The sequence below is a fragment of the Sminthopsis crassicaudata genome, chromosome 1, assembly GCF_048593235.1.
Source record: "Sminthopsis crassicaudata isolate SCR6 chromosome 1, ASM4859323v1, whole genome shotgun sequence".
NCBI lineage: Eukaryota > Metazoa > Chordata > Mammalia > Dasyuromorphia > Dasyuridae > Sminthopsis > Sminthopsis crassicaudata.
This window is the reverse complement of record NC_133617.1, coordinates 422,028,913-422,050,245: the sequence shown is the minus strand read 5'-3', so window position 1 is coordinate 422,050,245 and position 21,333 is coordinate 422,028,913. Positions and strand designations below refer to the sequence as shown.

At 32.7% G+C, this 21,333-nt stretch overlaps 1 protein-coding gene across 1 annotated transcript in view; it reads left to right on the top strand.

The window, feature by feature from the left end:
* The window catches only part of COG7 (component of oligomeric golgi complex 7), a 64,742-nt gene that overhangs the window by 21,670 nt on the left and 21,739 nt on the right, over positions 1-21,333 (top strand). Inside the window, exons 5-9 of the mRNA XM_074280366.1 lie at positions 6,454-6,536; positions 7,534-7,656; positions 14,632-14,830; positions 17,226-17,353; positions 18,617-18,771. Coding sequence (XP_074136467.1) covers positions 6,454-6,536; positions 7,534-7,656; positions 14,632-14,830; positions 17,226-17,353; positions 18,617-18,771 — 688 coding nt within the window. The remainder of the gene's footprint in view (positions 1-6,453; positions 6,537-7,533; positions 7,657-14,631; positions 14,831-17,225; positions 17,354-18,616; positions 18,772-21,333) is intronic.

Here is a 21,333-nt window from a genome sequence, read left to right as displayed (position 1 = left end):
ATAGCAAGCAATCCAATATAGGTTACACATGTACAGTTCTTCTAAACATATTTCCATATTCATTATACTGTGCAATAAAAATCAGATCAAAAGGAAAAATACATGAGAAAGAAAAAAAACCCAAGCAAACAAACAATTAAAAAAAATGTGAAAATAATATGCTTTGATCCACATTTAGTCTCCATGGTTTCATGGTTTTCTCCTGGATGTGGATGGCATTTTGCATGACAAGTCTGTTGGAATTATCTTGAATCACTTCATTGTTGAAAAGAGCCAAATCCATCACAGTTAATCATCACATAATCTTGTTATTGTGTTCAATGTTTTCTTATTCTATTCACTATTTAGCATATAAGTCTTTCCAGGCTTTTTTTTTTTTAATTTTATAAAGCTTTTTATTTTCAAAACTTGCCTAGATAGTTTTTAATATTCACCTTTACAAAATCTAGTGTTCCAAATTTTTTTTTTTCTCCCTCCTTTCCCCCTACTCCCTCTCCTTAGGTGGCAAGTAATCCAATATATATTAACCGTGTGCAATTCTTCTATACATTTTCCCACAATTATCATGCTGCACAAGAAAAATCAGATCATAAAGGGAAAAAAATGAGAAAGAAAACAAAATGAAAGCAAAGAACAAAAAAAAGTGAAAATAGTCCACACAGTTTTCTCTTTGGGTTTAGATGGCTCTCTCTATCACAAGATCATTGGAACTGGCCAGGTTTTTCTGAAATCAGCTTGCCCATCATTTCTTATCAAAGAACAATATTCCATTACATTCATATGCTATAACTTAATCAGCCATTTCCAATTGGTGGACATCCATTCAATTTCCAGTTCCTTGCCACTATAAAATTTTTGGACATGTGGGTCCTTTTCCCTCTCCCCAATTACACTTATTACAAAATTTTTTACATTTGTTTTTAAAACTTTGAGTTTCAGATTCTCTCCCTTATCTCTATCTTCAGCCCCCATTAAAAAAGCAAATGTGAAGTTATGCAAAAACATTTTCATAAAAGTCATGTTGAGAAAGAAAACATAAATCTCCTCTTCCCCCTTCTCCCCAAAAAACCCTCAAGAAAAATAAAACTAAAAAAATACACTTCAATCTGTATTCAGTCACAATCAGTTCTTCCCCTGGGTATGGATAAGATTTTTCATCATACTGTGAATCATGGGTAGTGTGTGGATCATTGTACTGCTGAGAATAGCAATAGTTGATCATTACACAACATTGCTATTACTTTGTACACAGTATTTTTCACTTTTCTTGAATTCATGGAGGACTTTCCATGTTTTTCTGAGTGCATACTAATCATTTCCCATAGAACAATTCCATAATCATGTACCACAATTTATTTGGCCATTCCTCAATTGATTAGCATCCCTTTATTTTCTAATTTTTTGTCCTGAGAAGAGAGCTGCTACAAATATTTTTGTACATCTAGATCCTTTATCTTTTAAAAAAAAAATCTCTTTTTGTATTCATGCATAATAGTGGAATTAGGTCAAAAAATTATGACTCTTTGGGCATAGTTCATATCTTTTGATTGTTTATCAATTGTTAGCCCCTTCACTGAAGTGACTGGCCGATGGCTCATGTAGCAGTGCTGAGATTCAAGCCTGTCTGGAAGGCCAGTCTTCTTCCCCCTGCACTGTGCTACCTTTCCCAAACTTTTTAGTATTGAGTGGTGAGTGAAACCACTCATGAAATCACTGTGGGGGATGCTGTCTAACTATGCAGTGGTTGTTTTGGTTACTGGGGTACATACATATATACATACATGCAGGCTGCTTCCTAAGCCTGGAATACATATCCTCCTCTTCCTTGCCTTTCAGTTTCATAATTTTTCTTCCTTTATCAGTTCAGGTACTACCTTCTCTTTGTAATCCTCTTTAATCTCTCCAGCTGTTTGAGTTCTCTGCTTCCAATAGTTCTGGAGCACTTTCTCTGATCTCACTTTTGCCCCTACACTTATTCTGGACAACTAGGCAGTATCTTCCCTCTTCCTTATTGCCCAAAGCATTCAGGTACTGAGTTTGGTCAATTCTGCTACATTTAACATTCATTCTTTTATTCGTGGAATCAGAAGGTCATAGATTTAGAGCTGGAAGGGATATTAGAGGCCACCAAGCCCAAAACCTTCATTTGACACATGAAGAAATTGAGGCACCAAGTAACTTGCTCCGGATCTCAGTAAGTTATCTGAAGTATGATTTGAATCCTTGTCTTCCAGATTCCAAGCCTGCTGCCCTAAGCATGGTGTTACATTGCCTCTCATTAAATAGAAAATATTTATTAAACACTTTTCATCCTTTTTTTGATACTGTCACCACTTTCTTTCAGGTTCTCTTGAGCTCTTACTAAGCTTAGTAGGCCTTGTAACTGGCTTTTTATTCCAGTTTTTTTCCTGTCTAATGTATTATCTTTTTGAAACTCTTCCCCAAATTTTGCTAAGTCACATGTCTGAAGGTGTCACTTTTCTATCAAAAGCCTTCAATGCCTCCCACGTGTATAGGGGGACATCTAAAATTCTCTTGGCATTAAAAGTTGTGTCCAAGGGTATTTTACAGTACTGCTTTCCTCACTCTATATTCTACAAACTAGATTCCTAGCTATTTCTAGAATCACATTAGTGGAAAAGGAATCACATTCCTTTTTCTACACCCAGAGTACATTCTCACTTATCTTCTTTTTTTCCTTCAAGATCCAGTTCTATAAAGTCTTCCCCGGGCCTCAAATTGAAAGTGATTTCTCTCTCCTCAAACTTTCCGAGAGCACTTTGTCTCGATTTCTCTTTTTTGTCTACCACATCCTATCATCCTTTCTTATCTTTTGAGTTCCTTCAGGGCAAGGGATGCTCTATTTTTTTAGTGTACCTAACAGAGTACTTTGCATTTGTAGTACTTAATAAATGTTTGCTTAGTTTTACTTAATTAAAAAAGATCTTATCCTTTGTCATGATGAGCTTAGGAAACACTAAAAAATTGGAACATTTCCAAATAAAAGGAATAACAGAAAAGACTATTGTATACATGAAACTGAATCTTGTGTATAGCTGCTTTTTGTTTAGTGAAAAGTATATACTAAAGTTATCATGTTAGTTCCAAAAACTGTTTGTTTGCCTGTTTTAGTTTAAACCAATTTCCTACCTACTTTGCATATTTTAAAATGCTTCATTTATAGAATTTTTTCCTTTCTCCCTCCTTTTCTTCTAAAGGAAGGGCTAGAATGAGAGGACCAGATTATGTATTTAGTTTCTGTTCTTAACATCCAAGAGATGTCATTTTCCTTTTTGGAAAATATTTGCCTATCTGTTAAGTGTGAGATGAAGCTTCATAGTTATTTTAATTTGCATATTTATTATTATTTGTGATTTTAAAGAAGGGTTGTCAAAACAGGTCACCTTAGCATGCAAGTAGTCCATAACCTCAGTTCAGATAAAAATGTATTTAATGTGTTGATATATTAATAAGAAAAATAAAAATACAAACCTATGATTTTCTAAGTCACTATAGGTTCACAGCGATCCTTATGTCTTGTTTAGTGGCCCTCATTTATATATTTCCTATTGGAGAAATATTCTTGTTCTTATATGTTTGAATCAGTTCCATATATATTTTGGATATCAGGTCTTTATCAGAGAAATTTGCTAAAAAAAAAAAAATAATAAATAAAAAATTCTCCCTTTCTTCCCCTCTAGGTTATTGTTTCTTTTCTAATTTTAACTGCATTGATTTTATTTGTGCAAAACCTTTTCACAAAGTTTTCCATCTTATTTCCAGTGATACACCTTACCCCTGGTTTAATTAAGTTTTTTAGTGTTGTGTTTAAGTTATTTAGTGTTGTGAAGGATATCCCCTTCCAATTGAATTCATTTTAAAAGGACTAATAAATAGGTAACATTTAGTAGAATCAACATGGAACTGAGTAATACCAGCAGGTGGTGCTATACACAGGGCTATACTTTCATTGTTCTTTAGCAATTTAATAATATCTTGGAAATCAGCTGTCATATTTCCTCTTTTTGTTTATCTTGCATGAAATAAGTCAGAATCATCCAAAAAAAGAATGTGAAGATACCTAAGAGTGCATGCTCTCTTTGAAATAATAATATTTACAATATGATCATTATTCTTGAGAATAGGAGAATATGTAGAACACAACTTTTAAAAAATTCTGTTGATATTGGCAGTTTCACATAATGGAAGAGAGCTTTAACCAGAAACTGAATTTCCTAAGAGGGAATTTTCCAATTCACCACTGATCATCAATATTATTCAAAATTTTTTCTTAAAGTATGCTACTTGACATAGAGAATCTACAACTAGAATCTATGATAATGGTTCCCACTAGAATAGAATCTGAATATTTTAGAGCTGGAAGGACACTTAGAGACTGTTTAATGTAACTCTCTTATTTTGTAGATGAAGAAGCTGAGGACCATAGAAATTTAGATGACTATCAAAGTTACAGCTAGAATCCAGGTTTCCATGACTTCCTTTGCTTTCTCTTTATATTATACTATACTATGTATATTATAAAGATAATATTTCTTTTGAAGTCTGTACACTTTTCCAGATTGTATTTGGATCAAATATAATAACAATGCTCTATGGGTTCTCTCTTCTCCCCTTCTTTTAAAACCTTCATATTCAAAAACTCTTCACATCATTCTACAATCTATTTTCCTTTACTCAGTCTCTGAATAATGAAGTGACTCTTCCTTTTTAAGGCAAACCTCTCTCTATATAGATTTTTGATCTCATTTCTCTCTATCTTATACAGATATTTTCCTAAACATTAATCCCTTGCCATCTATTGGTTCTTCCCTAATACTTATAAACATTCCCATTTCTCTTTAAATAAGATTATGTTTTATTAAATTTCATCATATTCTCAATCTAAAATCTTCAATCTCTCCTTCCAAATTCCTAGAAAAGGCTGTTTGCAGTTATACATTCACTTTCTCTCTTTTTATTGCTTTCTTTTCCCTTTGAATTCTGGTTTCTCTTTCATTTAAAAATGAGTCCCCTCCACAATTAATAATGATTTCTTAATTTCTGAACCTGATGATTTATTTTTAGTCCTCATCTTTTTGTAACTTTCTATTGTATTTACAATTCTCCTGAAAACTCTATTTTCCCTGGGTTTTTGTGATACTGTTCTATGCTGGTTATTTTCCTATCTATCTGATTTTTTTTCCTCAGAACCCTTTAATAATTTCTCATCAGCATAATGTTTCCTAAACTGTAGATGCACCACATGCCTTTGTCCTGGGCCTCTTTGTTCACTGATCCTTTGATTGCATTAAGTTCTAGAATATTGCAGAGCCTCCTAAGTGAAATTCATAACATATTTCTGGACTGTCTACCTTAACTGCATATTTGTAACTTGGACAATGGTTATTCTTTATCAGCTTGCTTTTAAGTTGAACCCTTAAGCAGTATGGATCTCATATAGAAGGCTGTACTATGTTCTAGAGTTTAATGTAATCATCACAGTGTCATTTACTAACAAGAGCAGCTGGAGGACGTCACCATCTCTTGGTAATTCCTCTTCTATTGAGACTCTGGATGTCTTTTGTGACAGTGGCAAATCTTTGGGTTACATATCTCCATCTTTTCTTTATTTGCTGTTCACAAGCAGAGGATCATTGAACAAAGTTACCTATTTTCTTTTATCTGTCAAGAAATCTTATATAATCTTTATGTCCAACACTAAATATGGTAGGATCTATCTTCTCTTTACTTTTTAAGTCAGTCATATAACTGATGCAGGTCTGCTGTAGAATATTGATGATAAAAAACTGCATATCTTTTATCTCACATTTTCATTAAGGAGGTCCTTGATTTGTATATAAATTATTTTCATGAGAATTTATAGATATGAGAAAGTAAGCATATTGTTTTTAATTGGCATATTGACATATTGTCTTTTGGGGAAGTAGTAATAATGTCTGTTTATTGTACCTTCCAATGTAATTCATTTAGGTATAATTGATATAATTTATTCCAATAAAATATAACATTTCTCTTTGAAAGCAGTGTCTGGAATTTAATTGGTTGTTTAATAAATGCTTGTTGATTAATATAGTAGCTATAGCTATCGTGTATACTCTCTGTAGAAAAATTATATGTTTTTCAGTTGCCTTTTGCATGTTTATTATTTTCAGTACTGTTGTTGCTAATAATAACAATAGGGTCCTAGGTATCTAGATTTAGAGCTCGAAGAACCTTAGAGGTAATTTAGTCCAACTTCTTAATTTTATGAATTATATTAAATTAATTTATTCATGAGTGGAGTGAAAACTTCAGAATGTTAATTTCCCTCTATATATCTACATATATGTACATTTATGGGAAATGGTAAATTCTTTTTATATTGAATTTTAATTATAATAAGACATTGAGTAACTCTTCTGTGCATGTTTACTTTATATTTTGCTATTTCAGATCAGGCCAAAGTATTTGTGAAAGTTTTTACAGAAATTGATAGGATGCCTCAGCTTCTTGCCTACTATTTCAAATGCCATAAGGTGAGAAATTATTAGATAGCTATGATTATGTAATGCCTATAACATTTTGGTGTAAGGGAAAGAATTCTGGATTGGAGTCTCAAGACCTGAGTTTTAATCTTAATTCAGTTTCTTACTGAATGTATATCTGTGAATAAAGTCATTTGACCTAAACTGAGCCTCAATTTTCTCATATGTAAAATAGAGATGTTATTGTTATTAATATTGTTATCATTATCACATCACAAGATTATTGTTTTAAAAGACACGAGGTGTGTAAGATGCTTTGTAAATGTAAAGTTCTATATAAATATGAGTTGTGTGAAGTTACAAAATCTTCCTTTTTTGGGGATTTTTTTCTTTAGATTTTCCTATCCAGTAGGGGGTGCTCCTAGCTTAGGCTTTCAGTTGGTTGTGTTTTAAAGTAGCTTCAGTTTAAAATGTTGAGTCTTTATATGATGGGATATTGGCAAAAACATTCCTAAAAGGATTAATATATCAAAGAGAAAATAGTTTGATCTGACTGCTTCATCTACTTGAAAAGGTGTTTTTTTTTTTTTTCCTGTTTTTGTGTGCTCTGATTGTAGTTGCTGCCCTAAAGTTCATTACCTAACATAATTGGAATTTGGTAAATATTTTGGTATTGAAATTGGATATTAAAAAAATTTGAAAGTTGCTGACCATAACCCTAATCCCTTTAAATCCTATCCTCAAGTGGCTTTTAAAGATTAATATTTAAGATATTAGGGTATGGAGCTTTCAAGGTTTTTAATAATTAGGAATTATATTGTGTGTGTATATGTATATATGTATATATTATATATATAACATATATATAATATATACATATATATATATATACAAATAAAACAGCATATATATATATATGCTGTTAAACGTTCATGAATATTTTTTTCTCTGTGGTATTATTAAGTAGAATGCCATATACTGGTAAATCATTTTTCCCCCAGATGGGAAAAGCTAATCGATTAAAATATCCTTGGCTTCTTCTTTATAGGCACAGCTTTTGGCATCCTGGCAGGATCTTTGCCAGAGTGACTTACCCTTAGACCGACAACTGACTGAATTCTATGATACCTTGCTTGGTGCCTGGCACAGTCAACTCCAATGGTCTATGCAGGTAAATAAGAATGAAGAGAAACAAAATGAAAATTAAGGTTACTTTAAAAAGGTGTCCTTATTTTTTTATTTTTTAATTTTTTTTGAGGCTGGGATTAAGTGACTTGCCCAGGGTAACACAGCTAGGAAGTGTTAAGTGTCTGAAACCAGATTTGAACTTGGGTCCTCCTGAATTCAAGGCTGGTGCTCTATCCACTGCGCCACCTAGCTGCCCCAGTATCCTTATATTTAGTCTCCAAAAAAGTATCTGTTTGGAAAGTTATTAAGCAAGCCATTTACTATGACCAAAGGAATTAAAAGATCAATTTAGAAACTCACATCTATAATGCTGTTTGGTTGTTATTAAAATTCATCTTTTCACTCTTATCTGTATCTTAAATAGAATCTAATATGTCAAGTATTGTACTTTGTTCACTTAGAGAACATGTAAAATTCCTGGATAGTCATTATCTTCTGATCTAAAAGCATAAGGAACTCAATCAAGTAGTGTTTGACTGCTGTTTTGTGTCTTTTGCTGTCTGAGAGTTTCTCACATTATCATTATACCCCAAATATTAGAAAAATTTGTCTAAATCTATTATCAATTTGGCCTCTGGAAGGGAAGAAAAGGGAGAGTTGAGGGTTAAGACAATCTAAAATTGCTCCAAAGCTTTCAGTCCTTCATGGATGACCATTCTCTTTACTTGAAATTTTTAACATGCCATATATTTTTGTTTAGCCAACTCAGTGGCCCAGTGGATAGAATGTTGGACTTGGAGTCAGGAAGACTCTTCCTGAATTTAAATCTGGCTTCAGACAATTATTAGCTATGTGATCTTAGATAAATCACATAATCCAGTTTGCCTCAGTTTCCTTATTTGTAAAATGAGCTAGAGAAGGAAATGGTAAACCATTCTAATACATCTTCCAAGAAAACTCCAAACGGGGTCACAAAGAGTCAGACATGACTGAGAAAACAATTGAACAACAAATATCTTTGTCATATAAGAGGAAAAACTGACCCTACTTTAATGTAATACTTGCATGGCTTGTTTAAAATGTGGTGATTTTTTTTCTAATTAGTTATGAATCACTCTTCATGTTCAGTCATTCATTGGCATGTGCCACACAAAAAACTATTTTTTAAAATAAGAATTTATACACAGTAATACCATTCACTTAAATTGAAAGACTTTTCCCCAGTCCCCAACTTCTCTCTGTGTTAGACCAAAGCATTTTTGCATATGGTTAAAATTGTGGATACATGTCAATTTTCACTTGGATATGATACTGCATTGATCCTGTCCACACTTATGCCACTCCACCCCTTTTGCTTCCTGTAGTACAGAATAAAAACACCAGCTCTGCTTGTATTTAAATAAACTCAAACAACTCCTACTCATATAAGATTTTAAGAAAAGGGAAGAAAAGCATATAGTAAAAAGCTATGTTTTCATTTCTTGTGTCAGTTGAAGGTCAGTAAAATTTGAAGAAATACTGAAGTAGGCAAAGAGAAGTGTATTTCCATCTCCATTAAAAAAAAATGTCCCTTTAGATAGCTCTAGGAATTTTTGGTAAATTAAAAAAAAATTAAACAAGTTCAAAATGAAAAAAATATTGTCATGTACACACTAGACCATGAAAGGATTCAGCATAAAATAATACATTTCCATTTCAAAAAGTCTATATAGTAATTATTACACATTGTTTTTAAAGTTGCCCAGCTTTTTTCCCCTTCTTTGTTGGTTTTCTTTTATTCTTTGCTTGGTACTTTTTACTTTGTTTTCCCCTCTCTTTCCCCCCACATCCTAAAGAAGACTACAAATTAAGCATAGATATTTATATATGTATACGTAGATATAATTTGGTTCCATAGCATTTGGAACATACACAGATATACACATAGATACTCAAACACTTTTATGTAAGACTACTATCATCTGTTTCTCTGAAAGTGGATAAATTTTTCATCCCTAAGTCCAAGTCTTTCCATGTTTTTCTAATCAACCAGGTCATCATTTCCTATACTACAGCAATATTCCAACCCAATCACATCCTATTTGGAGAGCCTGTCTCTACAAGTTTTTTTCCTCCAGATTTTCTGCATTCTTTCTATTCTTGGCTACATAGATTTTATTTATGTAAGAAAATGTTAATTTAAAATAATCAAAATTATCCTTTTTATATTTCAACAATGCTTTCATCTTATACTACAGTTTAAGGTCTGATAATGTTGAATCTGCTTCCTTTATATCTTGTTCATGTGGTTTCTTGAACAAAGCTTCCTGACCTTTTGTTATTGTAAATAAATTTTGTTACTATTTTTTCTAATTTGTAAAATAGGTTTTTTTTTTTTTTGTAATTTAATTGGGATGACATTGAATAGAAAGGTTACTTTAAACATTATATTGGCTTTACTTACCCATTAACAATAAATACTACCTCAGTTATTTAAATCTGAGTTTATTTGTATAAAAAGTGTTTTATGTTTTATGTTCATATAGCTTCTATGTTTGGTTTGGCAGGTATACACTTAGGTATTTTATACTGTCTAGGTATTTTAAATGGTCGAAAACAATATTGAATAATATTGCTGACATATAGTGTAGTTTCTCTATTTTCATTTATAAGCATACTGATGAATTTAATTTTAATTAATTTGAGAACTTTCTGGTTGTTCTGTGATATAGAGCAGTGGTGTCAAATCTCAATAGAAAGAAATGGTGGCCACTGGGCTGTATGGAAGGATCCCTATGGGCTGCATATTACGTCAAATCAATAAAGGGAATAAGCTTTTATTAAGTTACCACTACGTCTCAGGCACTTTGGTAAACACTACATATACAAATACCAATACCAAAAAACCAAACAGTCCTTGTCCTCAAAGAACCTACATAGTGAGGGTAGATATACAATAGGAAGCTGAAAATGTAGGGAATGTGATACCTAACATTGGGGCATGATAGAGAAATCAATTAGAGAAATCCTAAAGTAGTTAATCCAGCTAAGAGATAAGAAGATGTCTGAACTGAGCTCTCTCATTAAATAGAAATTTAGGGTGCATGGCCAGAGAGGCTGAGGGTTAATGATGAGGTGGAGTATGAAGGTTGATAAGATCTTACATGATGAAGAGGTTATTTCTTTTTTTTTTTTTTTTTTTCTTTTTTCTTTTTTTTTGAGGCTGGGGTTAAGTGACTTGCCCAGGGTCACACATCTAGGAAGTGCTAAGTGTCTGAGACCAGATTTGAACTCGCGTCCTCCTGAATTCAAGGCTGGTGCTCTATGCACTGCGCCACCTAGCTTCCCCCTGATGATGAGGTTATTTCAAGAATGAACATCCTGGGGCATGGTGAAGAAGTAAGTGAGACAAATTTCAAAGTATTATAGCCAAGGAGAGATGAAGATTAGAAAATTATATATTAATATTGTTGTTGTTCAGTTGTTACCTATATCCTATTGTATTTTTATTCATTCTGTTAAATATTTTCCAGTGGCATCTTACTTAGATTCCATGGCACTTGGGAATGCTGTAACCACACAGTTGATACTTCTGGTCTAGAGTAACAATCTTTAATTTAACAGTTTCCCATATGTTAGAATATTCTGAAAATGAAAAGGTTCTCTGTGGTTATTGAAGAATAAGTGGAAATAATAATGAAAATTCATTACCTTTCATATTACCTAGCAAGAGTTCCTGAATAGAAGAAAGTTAATTAGTACCTTTTACAGCTTTGCATCTTTTAACTAATGATCCCTTTGCAATAATTGGTCACCCACTTCCTCCAGTTATTTAAGTAAAGAATGAAAACAAGCTAGATATACCTTTTCTGTTTTCTATCATCAGATGGATTAATGTAATAGAAGTAAAAGGCTTTCTGTTTTTTTGTTGGAGTAGCTTTTAGATACTGTCTATTTTTTAAATCTTTTTTCTTTTAATATGATGTCTTCTTTGTCTTGCATCAGGCTGTGGGATAGAAACTATTTTCTCAGAATTTTCGTTTTGTACAAGGAAAAGTGTCTAGTGTCCTTCATCCACTAACTTTTGTTGTTAAACTTAACTGAATATGTTAGTGGGATCTCTGAATCAAAGGATATGAACAGTTCAATAAGTCTAAAATATTTTCCAGAATGGTTAGAACAATTCACGGTTCCACCAACAATGTATTTAAGTCCAATAATCTATAATAACACAAATAAATATATATTGTGAAACAGCAACAATGACGACGACAGTAATAACTTCATTGACTATTCTCAGCAATTACTTTGCCGATATGATTCCAATTTAGATATGAATACATTTTCAGTTTATCTATCTCCCAAAGGATAACTTTAGGCAAATTCTTGAAAGTTATATGTCTCAAGACTTTGTTTTACTAATAATACTGTCAATAACAGTTATTTTCAGAGAGAACATTGTATAGACGTCTTATCTGATTGTCTTAACCATGACAAAACTGTCATTCTGTTTCATGTTTTTTAAGTTTAGTAACTATAGACCTTCCTTCAATGATATAAATAATAGGAGGAAAATAGCTATCATTTATGTGGACATATAAATAAAAAGAACAAATAAACATAAAGGGAAGTACACCTAGCTATTCCGGGCCATGAAAACACTCAAGGAAATCCAAAATTAATATAATTAGATAGCAAGAATAGATAGTTAATATGGGATGAAAGATGAAAAATGAAAATATTTTTAAGAATAAGAAGGGTGTTATTACCAAATATCTTATTCATTAAGTCTTTGTTGATATCTACTATTGAAGTTATAGGAGAAATATTATAGTCCTGGCACACCAGGAATTATTGTCTCCTAGTTGGAGAGAGACTATGTGAAACTAGTAGTAACAAAGCAAAGAAATCTATCATTTATCTTCCTACTAAACTTAGTCAGTGTGTATGTATTAAGTGCCTGCTATGTGTCAGCCGTTTTGTGAGGAATTGGAGTTACAAAGCTAAAAATGAAATAGTCCTTGCCTGCAAGGAATTTACATTCTAGAAAGGGAGATAACATAGACTAAATAGTTATTTTAATGTTGTAGGGGTCTCTTATATATGCATGTAAATATATGTGAAATATATCCAGAATAAATATAAGACAATATATATTTTTTCTCTTACAGTTAGATAGACAGTAAGTTCCATGAGGGTAGGGGAAATGTCTTACCTAAATCTTCCACTTTTTGTACACAGGAGGTACTTAATAAATGTTTGTTGAATGTATAACTGAAAAATTGAATCATAACGAATCATATTTAAAAGTAAACTAGCATATGAGAAAAAGAAGAGATAATTGTGAAATACAATGGTGGGAGAAATTCTTATAGAAGTAGACAACCTGGATCTTAAAAGAAAGGAAGATTTAGATAGGTGGAGACAACCAAAGTGGCAAGAGAGCCGTATGAACAAAGGGCTTAGAGTGGGAATAATTGTGGCATGTTTAGAGGATAGTATGAATATGGGTTTGGCTGAAGTACAGGGTTTGCCTTGGGAAGAAATGGTAAATCAGATTAGATAAGTGAAATGGAACCAGAGGAAGCAAAGTTTTGAAAGCTAGGACAAAGCTTTCTATATAGCCTTTTATAGACATTGAGGAGACTAGATCATTTTGAGCAATAATTAAATTGATATGTTAAGGATTTTAGTTTGGTGGTGGTACATAGGATGGATTCATAAAGGAGATATCGGAAAAAGTATATCCATTAGGAAACTTTGGTCTTCAAGGTATAAAGTGATAATCCCCCTACATGGGGTAACAGTTGAGAGTGGGGAAGTACCTGGTGGCTCAAGAGATATTTTCAATGAAGAATCAACAGGTCTTAAAAACAGATTACATGTAAGGCATGAAGTAAAAGAAAAAATAAAAAATAACTCTTAAATTTCAAAATGATAGTCCATGGATAAAATGATAGAAATGTGTGAAATTGAGAATTGAATCAAGATTAAGGTGGAGAGGAATGATTATTTTGCTTTTGAATATGTTGAGTTCAAGATTATAGTTGATATCCTGTAGACAGGGAAAAATATAGAACTATGGTTTAGGTGAAACACTGGCTTTGGAAATGCAAATTTGAAAATTATTGGCAATTTATCCATTTGGTTAATCATTTTATTATTATTTTGATTTATTTCTTTCCTACTCTTATTTTCTTTCAGACTACAAATAAGAAGACCCAAGTTCAGTCTAGCAATTAGATTTGTAGTTTATAATTCAGGGTTAAAATATATATTTCTAGAAATTCTTTAAGAAAATGTTGAATTTCAATGTATTGATTAGTTTTTTATTTTTTTTCATGATTTTTTTTTTTAATCTTTAAGAAATACTGTTTTATGGAATTGTTCTTAGGGAGGGAGAGGGGAAAGAATATTGAGAAAAAACTATGAGGATAAAAAAAAGATGTCAATAAAAACACATTAAAAATAATATAGAAAAGCATCTGTTGGGACACCAAAATGGTGCAGTGGATAGAGCACCAGCCTTGAATTCAGGAGGACCCGAGTTCAAATTTGGTCTCAGACACTTAACACTTCCTAGCTGTGTGACCCTGGACAAGTCACTTAACTCCAGCCTCAGGGAAAAAAAGAAAAAAAAAAGTAGCTAGTTATATTGGGTCTTTTGAAATTCCTTTCACCATTGATTTCAGTGCATGATTATTCTTTAATACTAATTCTTTTTGATATCTTTGATAGTCCTGAAACATCTTTTAAATTTGATTTTTAATAGTCACTTATATATACTAAATGAAAAGTCAAGTAGAAGATATGCAAATAGTCAATTACATAACAGTGGTCTTTGGTTAAAATCATGGTAGAGATCCTTGAGCTGCTGACTTTTTTACTAGACCATGCCATAGTCTTTCGGTGATGTCATTAGTGATATTTTTGGGTTATTTGGGGATAAATTGTTAGAAGGTTATTGTTTTAAGCAACTTGTATTTACTAGGACAGAGGGCTTTTTCTGAAATTAGCTTACATTCTCTTCTACTTACAGGTCTTCAAGAATCCCCATGAGGTAGTGACTGTGCTTTTGATTCAGACATTGAATGCTTTGGTACCATCTCTGCCAGTCTGCCTGGACTCTGGAGTAGAGAGAGCAGGGCCTGATACTAGGCTTACAAAGCTCCTGGAACTCTATGACACTACTGCTCATTTTGCCAAGGGCCTAGAAGTGGCACTTCTCTCACACTCCCGTAAGGAATTTATCTGTCTTTCTATCTTTTCTGTGTCTGTCTTTTTCCTTTCTACTCTGTTTCTTTTCTTCCTCCCTCATTTCTTCTCTCCTGCTGTTTTTTTTTTTCTCTTGTTCTTTTTGGAAATTGTAGAATTTGTCTTTGCTTTCTAAGATAACCAATTTAACAGAAATAGAAGGAATCAACAGTCCAAGTCTCAATAAGTAACTAATACTTTGTTATAAAAATATGTTGCAGTTTTGATCCTTTTTGAGGTATCCATTACTCAGTAGCAATCAAAGGTTAGGTGTACTTTATTTAACCTAAAAAGTCTTGTTTGCTTCTTAGTAGGCTTTGAGATTAAATGAGTCTAGAATAAGAGTACAGTTGGAAGCAATGTGCATCACGTTGGAGGTTTATTGTTTCTTCAAGCCCACTTGGAACTTCAGCTAATCTAACTAAAATTAGACTTTGAAGAAGACTTAGGAGTCAGGAATTTCTTATGATCTCTACTGTGGCACCAGATGTCCTTGGAAAAGGAAAAAAAAATTACTTTAAAAGTATCAGCTATGCAAACAATAAGTTATATATTTGTGAAATACTTAGTTAGAAACTATTCTCTTCTTGTGAAGGAGCAGGGAGAAGCAGTAGCTGGGCTGGGATGAAGGCTGTTTCAGAACTAAGGGTTTGCATGGATATAGCATTATAGATTGAGAACTAAAGGGTACCTTAAAGGTCATTTAGTACCATTCCCCAAATAAGCATGAGCTGTGGTGGCCATTTCCCTGTGAACTATAAGAATAGAGAGAACTCTTCATTCTCTTTTGGGCAAACAGTACATGGTGTGTTGTTTTCCTAGTCATTTCTCCATCTATTTTAAAGCATCATAAATTTTTAGTTACATGAACTTTGTGACGTATGTTGGTGTCTAATCCGGAAATTGCCAAGGTAAGGCCATGTTCTGCCATTTGGTTGGTGTGTGTCACTAACTTGGTTTATTTAATAGTTATTCTCTTTAATTACATTTGCTTATAATTGCTCGTACATTCCAGGGAGTGTTTATTGTTCAGTTTCTGGTGATTCATAAGGTATTCTTGGCGCACTCACTGGTCAGCCTTTAATTATGGGAGGCAGGAGATCCACTGTGGATATTGCAGAGAAGTAATCTCCAAAGGAATGGGATACAGTTGGCACCAGAATTAAGAGTTATGAGATTAGGCATGCTTCTGGGGACAGGGTGGAGTGAGGTTAGAGGCAGATGAATCAATTGCATTCATCTAAAGTGGTACTACGTATTGGACAAGAAGAAATCTTTTATTCAGGCTATGAAGATGCTTTTGGGGGCATGTGACCAGAATAACATCAAACATACATTAAAATACCGACTCTATGCTAATTTCTGGCAAAAGTTAGTCCCCACACTTAAAAGGTTCTTATCGTTTAATGAGGGAGACAACATGCAAACAACTGTGTATAAACAAGATACAGGATAAATTGGAAGTAATCAACAGAGGGAGTGCACTAATATTAAAAGGGGGATCATGAAAGACTTTTTGCAGAATTTGGGATTTTAACTGGAACTTGAAGACAGGGAAGGCAGAAGGTAGAAATGTTAGGAAGAGAATTCCCAGCATGGGGACAACCTGTGAAAATTCCCAGAGTTCAGGAACTGAGTATTTTGTTGAAGGAACAGCTTGTTGACTTGACATAGATGCATATACATCCATATATATGTATTTGAATATTTCATGTTAGGGTCCACTTTTTTTTTTCTTTTCAGCAACAGAAAAGCACCAGAGACAAGAACTTATTTGCAGAGCTGTTTTCTAGTAGCTTATCTTTTAGTAGTTCAATTGATGTAAATTGTTAAAATTTAAACTCTTAAGAATGCATAAGGGGGCAGCTAGGTGGCGCAGTGGATGGAGCACCAGCCTTGAATTCAGGAGGACCCGAGTTCAAATCTGGTCTCAGACACTTAACACTTCCTAGCTGTGTGACCCTGGGCAAGCCACTTAACCCCAGCCTCAGAAAGAAAAAAAAAAAAAAAGAAAGAAGAGGGGGAAAAAAAAAAAAAAAAAAAAAAAAAAGAATGCATAAAAACATTAAGGAGCTGGTGTCTTTTTAACAGTATGTTAGCAACAAAAACAGACAGGACCTATGTTTATTTAATAGTTTGTATTTGCAATCAAGGGAGTTGACTGAAAATGTTTTTAGAAATGATTGTTGATTGAAAAAGAAACCTCCTTGACAGAAAAAGCCAGTGACATAAATCTAATGACATCATTATAAGAGTTATTAGGGCATTTTTCAAGTATTTGAACACTAACACAGCAGGTAAAGTAAAAGGAAAGTTTCTTCCAGAGATTTGATTTAACTTTCTAATCTACTTGTTTTTCAAATTGCTGATTTCTTTCAGGAGAACACAACTTGGTGAAGGTCATGGAACTGGTGGAAGCTGTATATAGCCCATACAAACCCTACCAGATACAGTATGGAGAATTGGAAGAGAGTCATCTCCTCATTCAGATCAGTGCTGTCCCTTTGGTAATGTAATAATAATGTACATGGATCAACACATATTTAATATTTCTGTACTAGATATTCTGGTAAGTGTGGTGAGGGCTACAAAGAAATATTAAATGCAGACTCCACTCTTAAAGAGATGTATAGGCCAACTGTCAATGATTAAACAAGTTTCCTATTTAAAGATTTATTGGTAAGATAGAGACTTAAACATTCTAGATAAATTGATTATTTTCTTTTAGTGAATTTCTTTTTAATAGTGAATAAAGCTATTAATTATCTGAGATAAGATATAAAAATGAATGTAGGCAAATAGAATTACATTCTTTTTTTTTTTTTTTTTTTTTTTTTTTCCTGAGGCTGGGGTTAAGTGACTTGCTCAGGGTCACATAGCTAGGAAGTGTTAAGTGTCTGAGACCAGATTTGAACTCGGGGTCCTCCTGAATTCAGGGCTGGTGCTCTATCCACTGCGCTACCTAGCTGCCCCGGCAAATAGAATTAATGAGCAGTTCTATAAACCCAGTAGATGGGTACTAATGGGGAAAGCTATAACATTTCAATTTAGAATCTTGCCTTCAAGTATCTTCAGATTCTTGATAATTTCAAAAATTGGCATTCTTAATTAAATTAAATTGGCAGTCTTAATTTGCCATTTTTATCTTCCCCAGTCTCTTCTTGTTAGTTATTTTTTGCCACTAGGCAAAAAAGAGAATATTGTCATTGATGTATATTTATTTTCTCCTAGAGAACTTGATACCAACTAAAAATTTGCAGTGTGATTAATAAAAAAAGAGGAAATGAAAAATGTTAGTTTTAATAAAACATGCTTTTCTGCAGAAATTTGTTTCTATAGTCATACAGATATGATTTCTAGGTGCTGCCACAATTTTTGACTATGTTTTTGTTAAATGACTTGCTCTTAGTGGAATTTAGAGGTCCTAGAATTAAATTCTCTTTTATTCTCCTCATATATTTATAGTATTGATTAGTCTAGATCAGAGGTGTAACATATTTGTACATGTTGCCTGTGGGCTACATTGTGTACACATAAGATTCTTTGAGTGTAGCCTGAACCAGATTAAAATATAATTGGGAAATATTTAACAAATAAATAAAAATACAATGGAACTTAATGTTAGTATGTGGTTTTCTAAAGTCAGTCAATATGGAATCCATAGGGATCTATATGCATGATTTAGTGGCCTTGATTTCTGTTTGAATTTGACACCACAAAACTAGATATCCTTGTGTCTAATGCAGCTTTTGTTCTTGTTTGATGAACAGGAACATTGGGAAGTTATTGACTGTGTTCAAGAGCTGAGCCACTCAGTGAATAAACTCTTTGGTTTGGCCTCAGAAGCTGTGGATAGATGCATCAAATTCACAGATGGATTGGGGACTTGTGGGCTTCTGTCAGCCCTGAAATCTCTTTTCACAAAGTAAGGCAGTATTACCGCATGTAGAGAAATGGAAGTAGGAAGTTACCCAAAAGGTCATTTATTCTAGTTTCCTGCTTCTAAGCAAATGATGCCTAAGTCATGGAAATTCTAAAACCTTTTTAACTTATTCCAGAGTAAAATTGCCCATTTTCCTTCATTTTGAATTGAATAGTTTCTTGTAAGATTAGGGAGAGATTCCTGATCTCAGAATTTCTGAACAAGTTATTGAGAATTGTGAAGTTCAGATTGGTAGGTGTAATTAGAGGAGCTAGAAGAGATACATCAGATTTCTTTTATGTTATAAATATGATTTTTTTATCTAGGAAAAGTTGAAACAAAAAAACTAAAAACTAGTATCCCTAATGAATTTTAAAGCAAAAATTTTTAATAAAATATTAACAAAGGCTCTACCTATATAAGAGAAAAATTATACATTACAACTATTTGGATTTGTAGGGTATTTGGAAAATGATAAGCATAACAGACCATATAAAGAAGCAAAAATCATAAGATTATATTAATAGATGCAGAAAAAACTTTTGACATGAAATACTAGATACTTCTATTAAAAACACTAAAAAGCCTATGAATATGCATTCTTCCTTAAACCATGAATTCCTTAAAATGATAATTTGTACCTTAAAATGATAATTTTCCAGTAAGGTCCTGTAATAGGATCCAGGAATAAAGGAAGGATCTTTCATTGCCACTATTCTTTGTTATAATAATAAAAATGTTAACTCTAGCAGCAAGACAAGAAAAAGTAATGGACGTTGGCAAGGAGAAAACAAAATGATTCCTCTTTTGCAAATGATTTAGTTTACTTCTAGAATCCTAATGAGTCAATTATAATTAATTGAAAGAATTTCAGTGTAGTTATAGGATATAAAATAAAACAAAACAACATAAATCAGCAGTATTGCTTTATATTACTAGTAAATCCAGTGGAAAGAGAAATTCAATTTTAAATAGCTCCAGAATGGATAAAATTCTTGAAGTCTGCCTTCCAAGGCACAAACAGCAACTATATGAATATAATTGCAAAAGCATTCATTGCAGAAATATAGACCTAAATAATTGGAGAAATTTTAATTGTTTCCAAGGAGACCACATTAATATGATAAAAATGTCCCCTATATTTATTTGACAACAAATTTATCAAGTTAGAAAAAGTAATAATAAAATTAATTTGGAGGGATATAAAGTTAGGATTCTCAAGAGAAATAATGAAAAGTGGGAAAATAAGAGGCCTGGAAATACCAAATTATATATGACACAGTAGTCATGATTTGGTACTGGTTTAAAAAAAAAAAAAAAAAAAAAAAGGAATGTAGCAAGTTCAGCTGTTTTAAAATTTGAATCAGTATGCTAAGTGAAATGAGCAGAACCAGGAGATCATTATACACTTCAACAATAATACTATATGATGATCAATTCTGATGGACGTAGCTCTCTTCAAAAATGAGATGAACCAAATCAGTTCCAGTTGTTCAGTAATGAAGAGAACCAGCTACACCTAGTGAAAAAACTATGAGAAATGAGTGTGAACCACAACATAGCATTTCCATGCCTTCTCTTATTGTCCGCTTGCGTTTTTGTTTTCCTTCTCAGGTTATTTTTACCTTATTTCTAAATCCGATTTTTCTTGTGCAACAAAATAACTGCATGTATATGTATACATATATTGTGTTTAACATGTATTTTAACATATTTAACATGTATTAGTCCATCTGTCATTGAGGGAGGGGATGGGGGGAAAGAGGGAAAAAGTTGGAACAGAAGGATTTGCAAGGGTCAGTGCTAAAAAATTACCCATGCATATGTCTTGTAAATAAAAAGCTAATTTTTTTTTTTTAAATTGAATCAGTAAAGAGGGAATATAGTAAGATTCCTGACAGCACTTAAGTTTAATGACCTTGTAGGTATAGGACAGTCTAGAATTACTCTTCCTTTATATGAAAATTTAAATTAAAATGACCCAACAAATCTAAATTAAGTAACCAGAAAAGCATAAATAATATTTTTATGAATGCTAGAGATCTAGGAACATGTGATTAAAGTATAAATTTGCTTACAGATTATCCATTACCCTCTATTACACTGCCTCAAAAAAGAAATAGAGGATTGAGGGTAAAGGTATGTTGAAAGTTACTGAAGTGGTGAGCATTGGGTCAGGCTAGTCTGGGGCAATTTTAAGAGAAGTGATAAAAAAAGAAAGGAGCTTGGTTTGATGGAAAGAAGAGTGATTGGGATGGAATCGTAGATTAGGGAAAAAGCAGATGTAAAGAATCTGGTGAGAGAAGGCAAAATACATTAGGAAGATGTGAATGCCCTTTCTTGGCTGTAGCAAAGCTTGTAGTATGTGGCCTATAGCAGTTAGAGAAAGAAAAGGCCTTATCACAATGATGATGAGTTTTAATTTGGCATTTAATTGAGAGTCACTAAAGGGTTCTATTAAGTTAAATTATATGATTAAAAATGATTAAAACCTCACTATAGGAGAGAATCTTTGTTGTAAAATACAGATGTGCTTCTGTAATGATTATGCTCAATATTACTAAA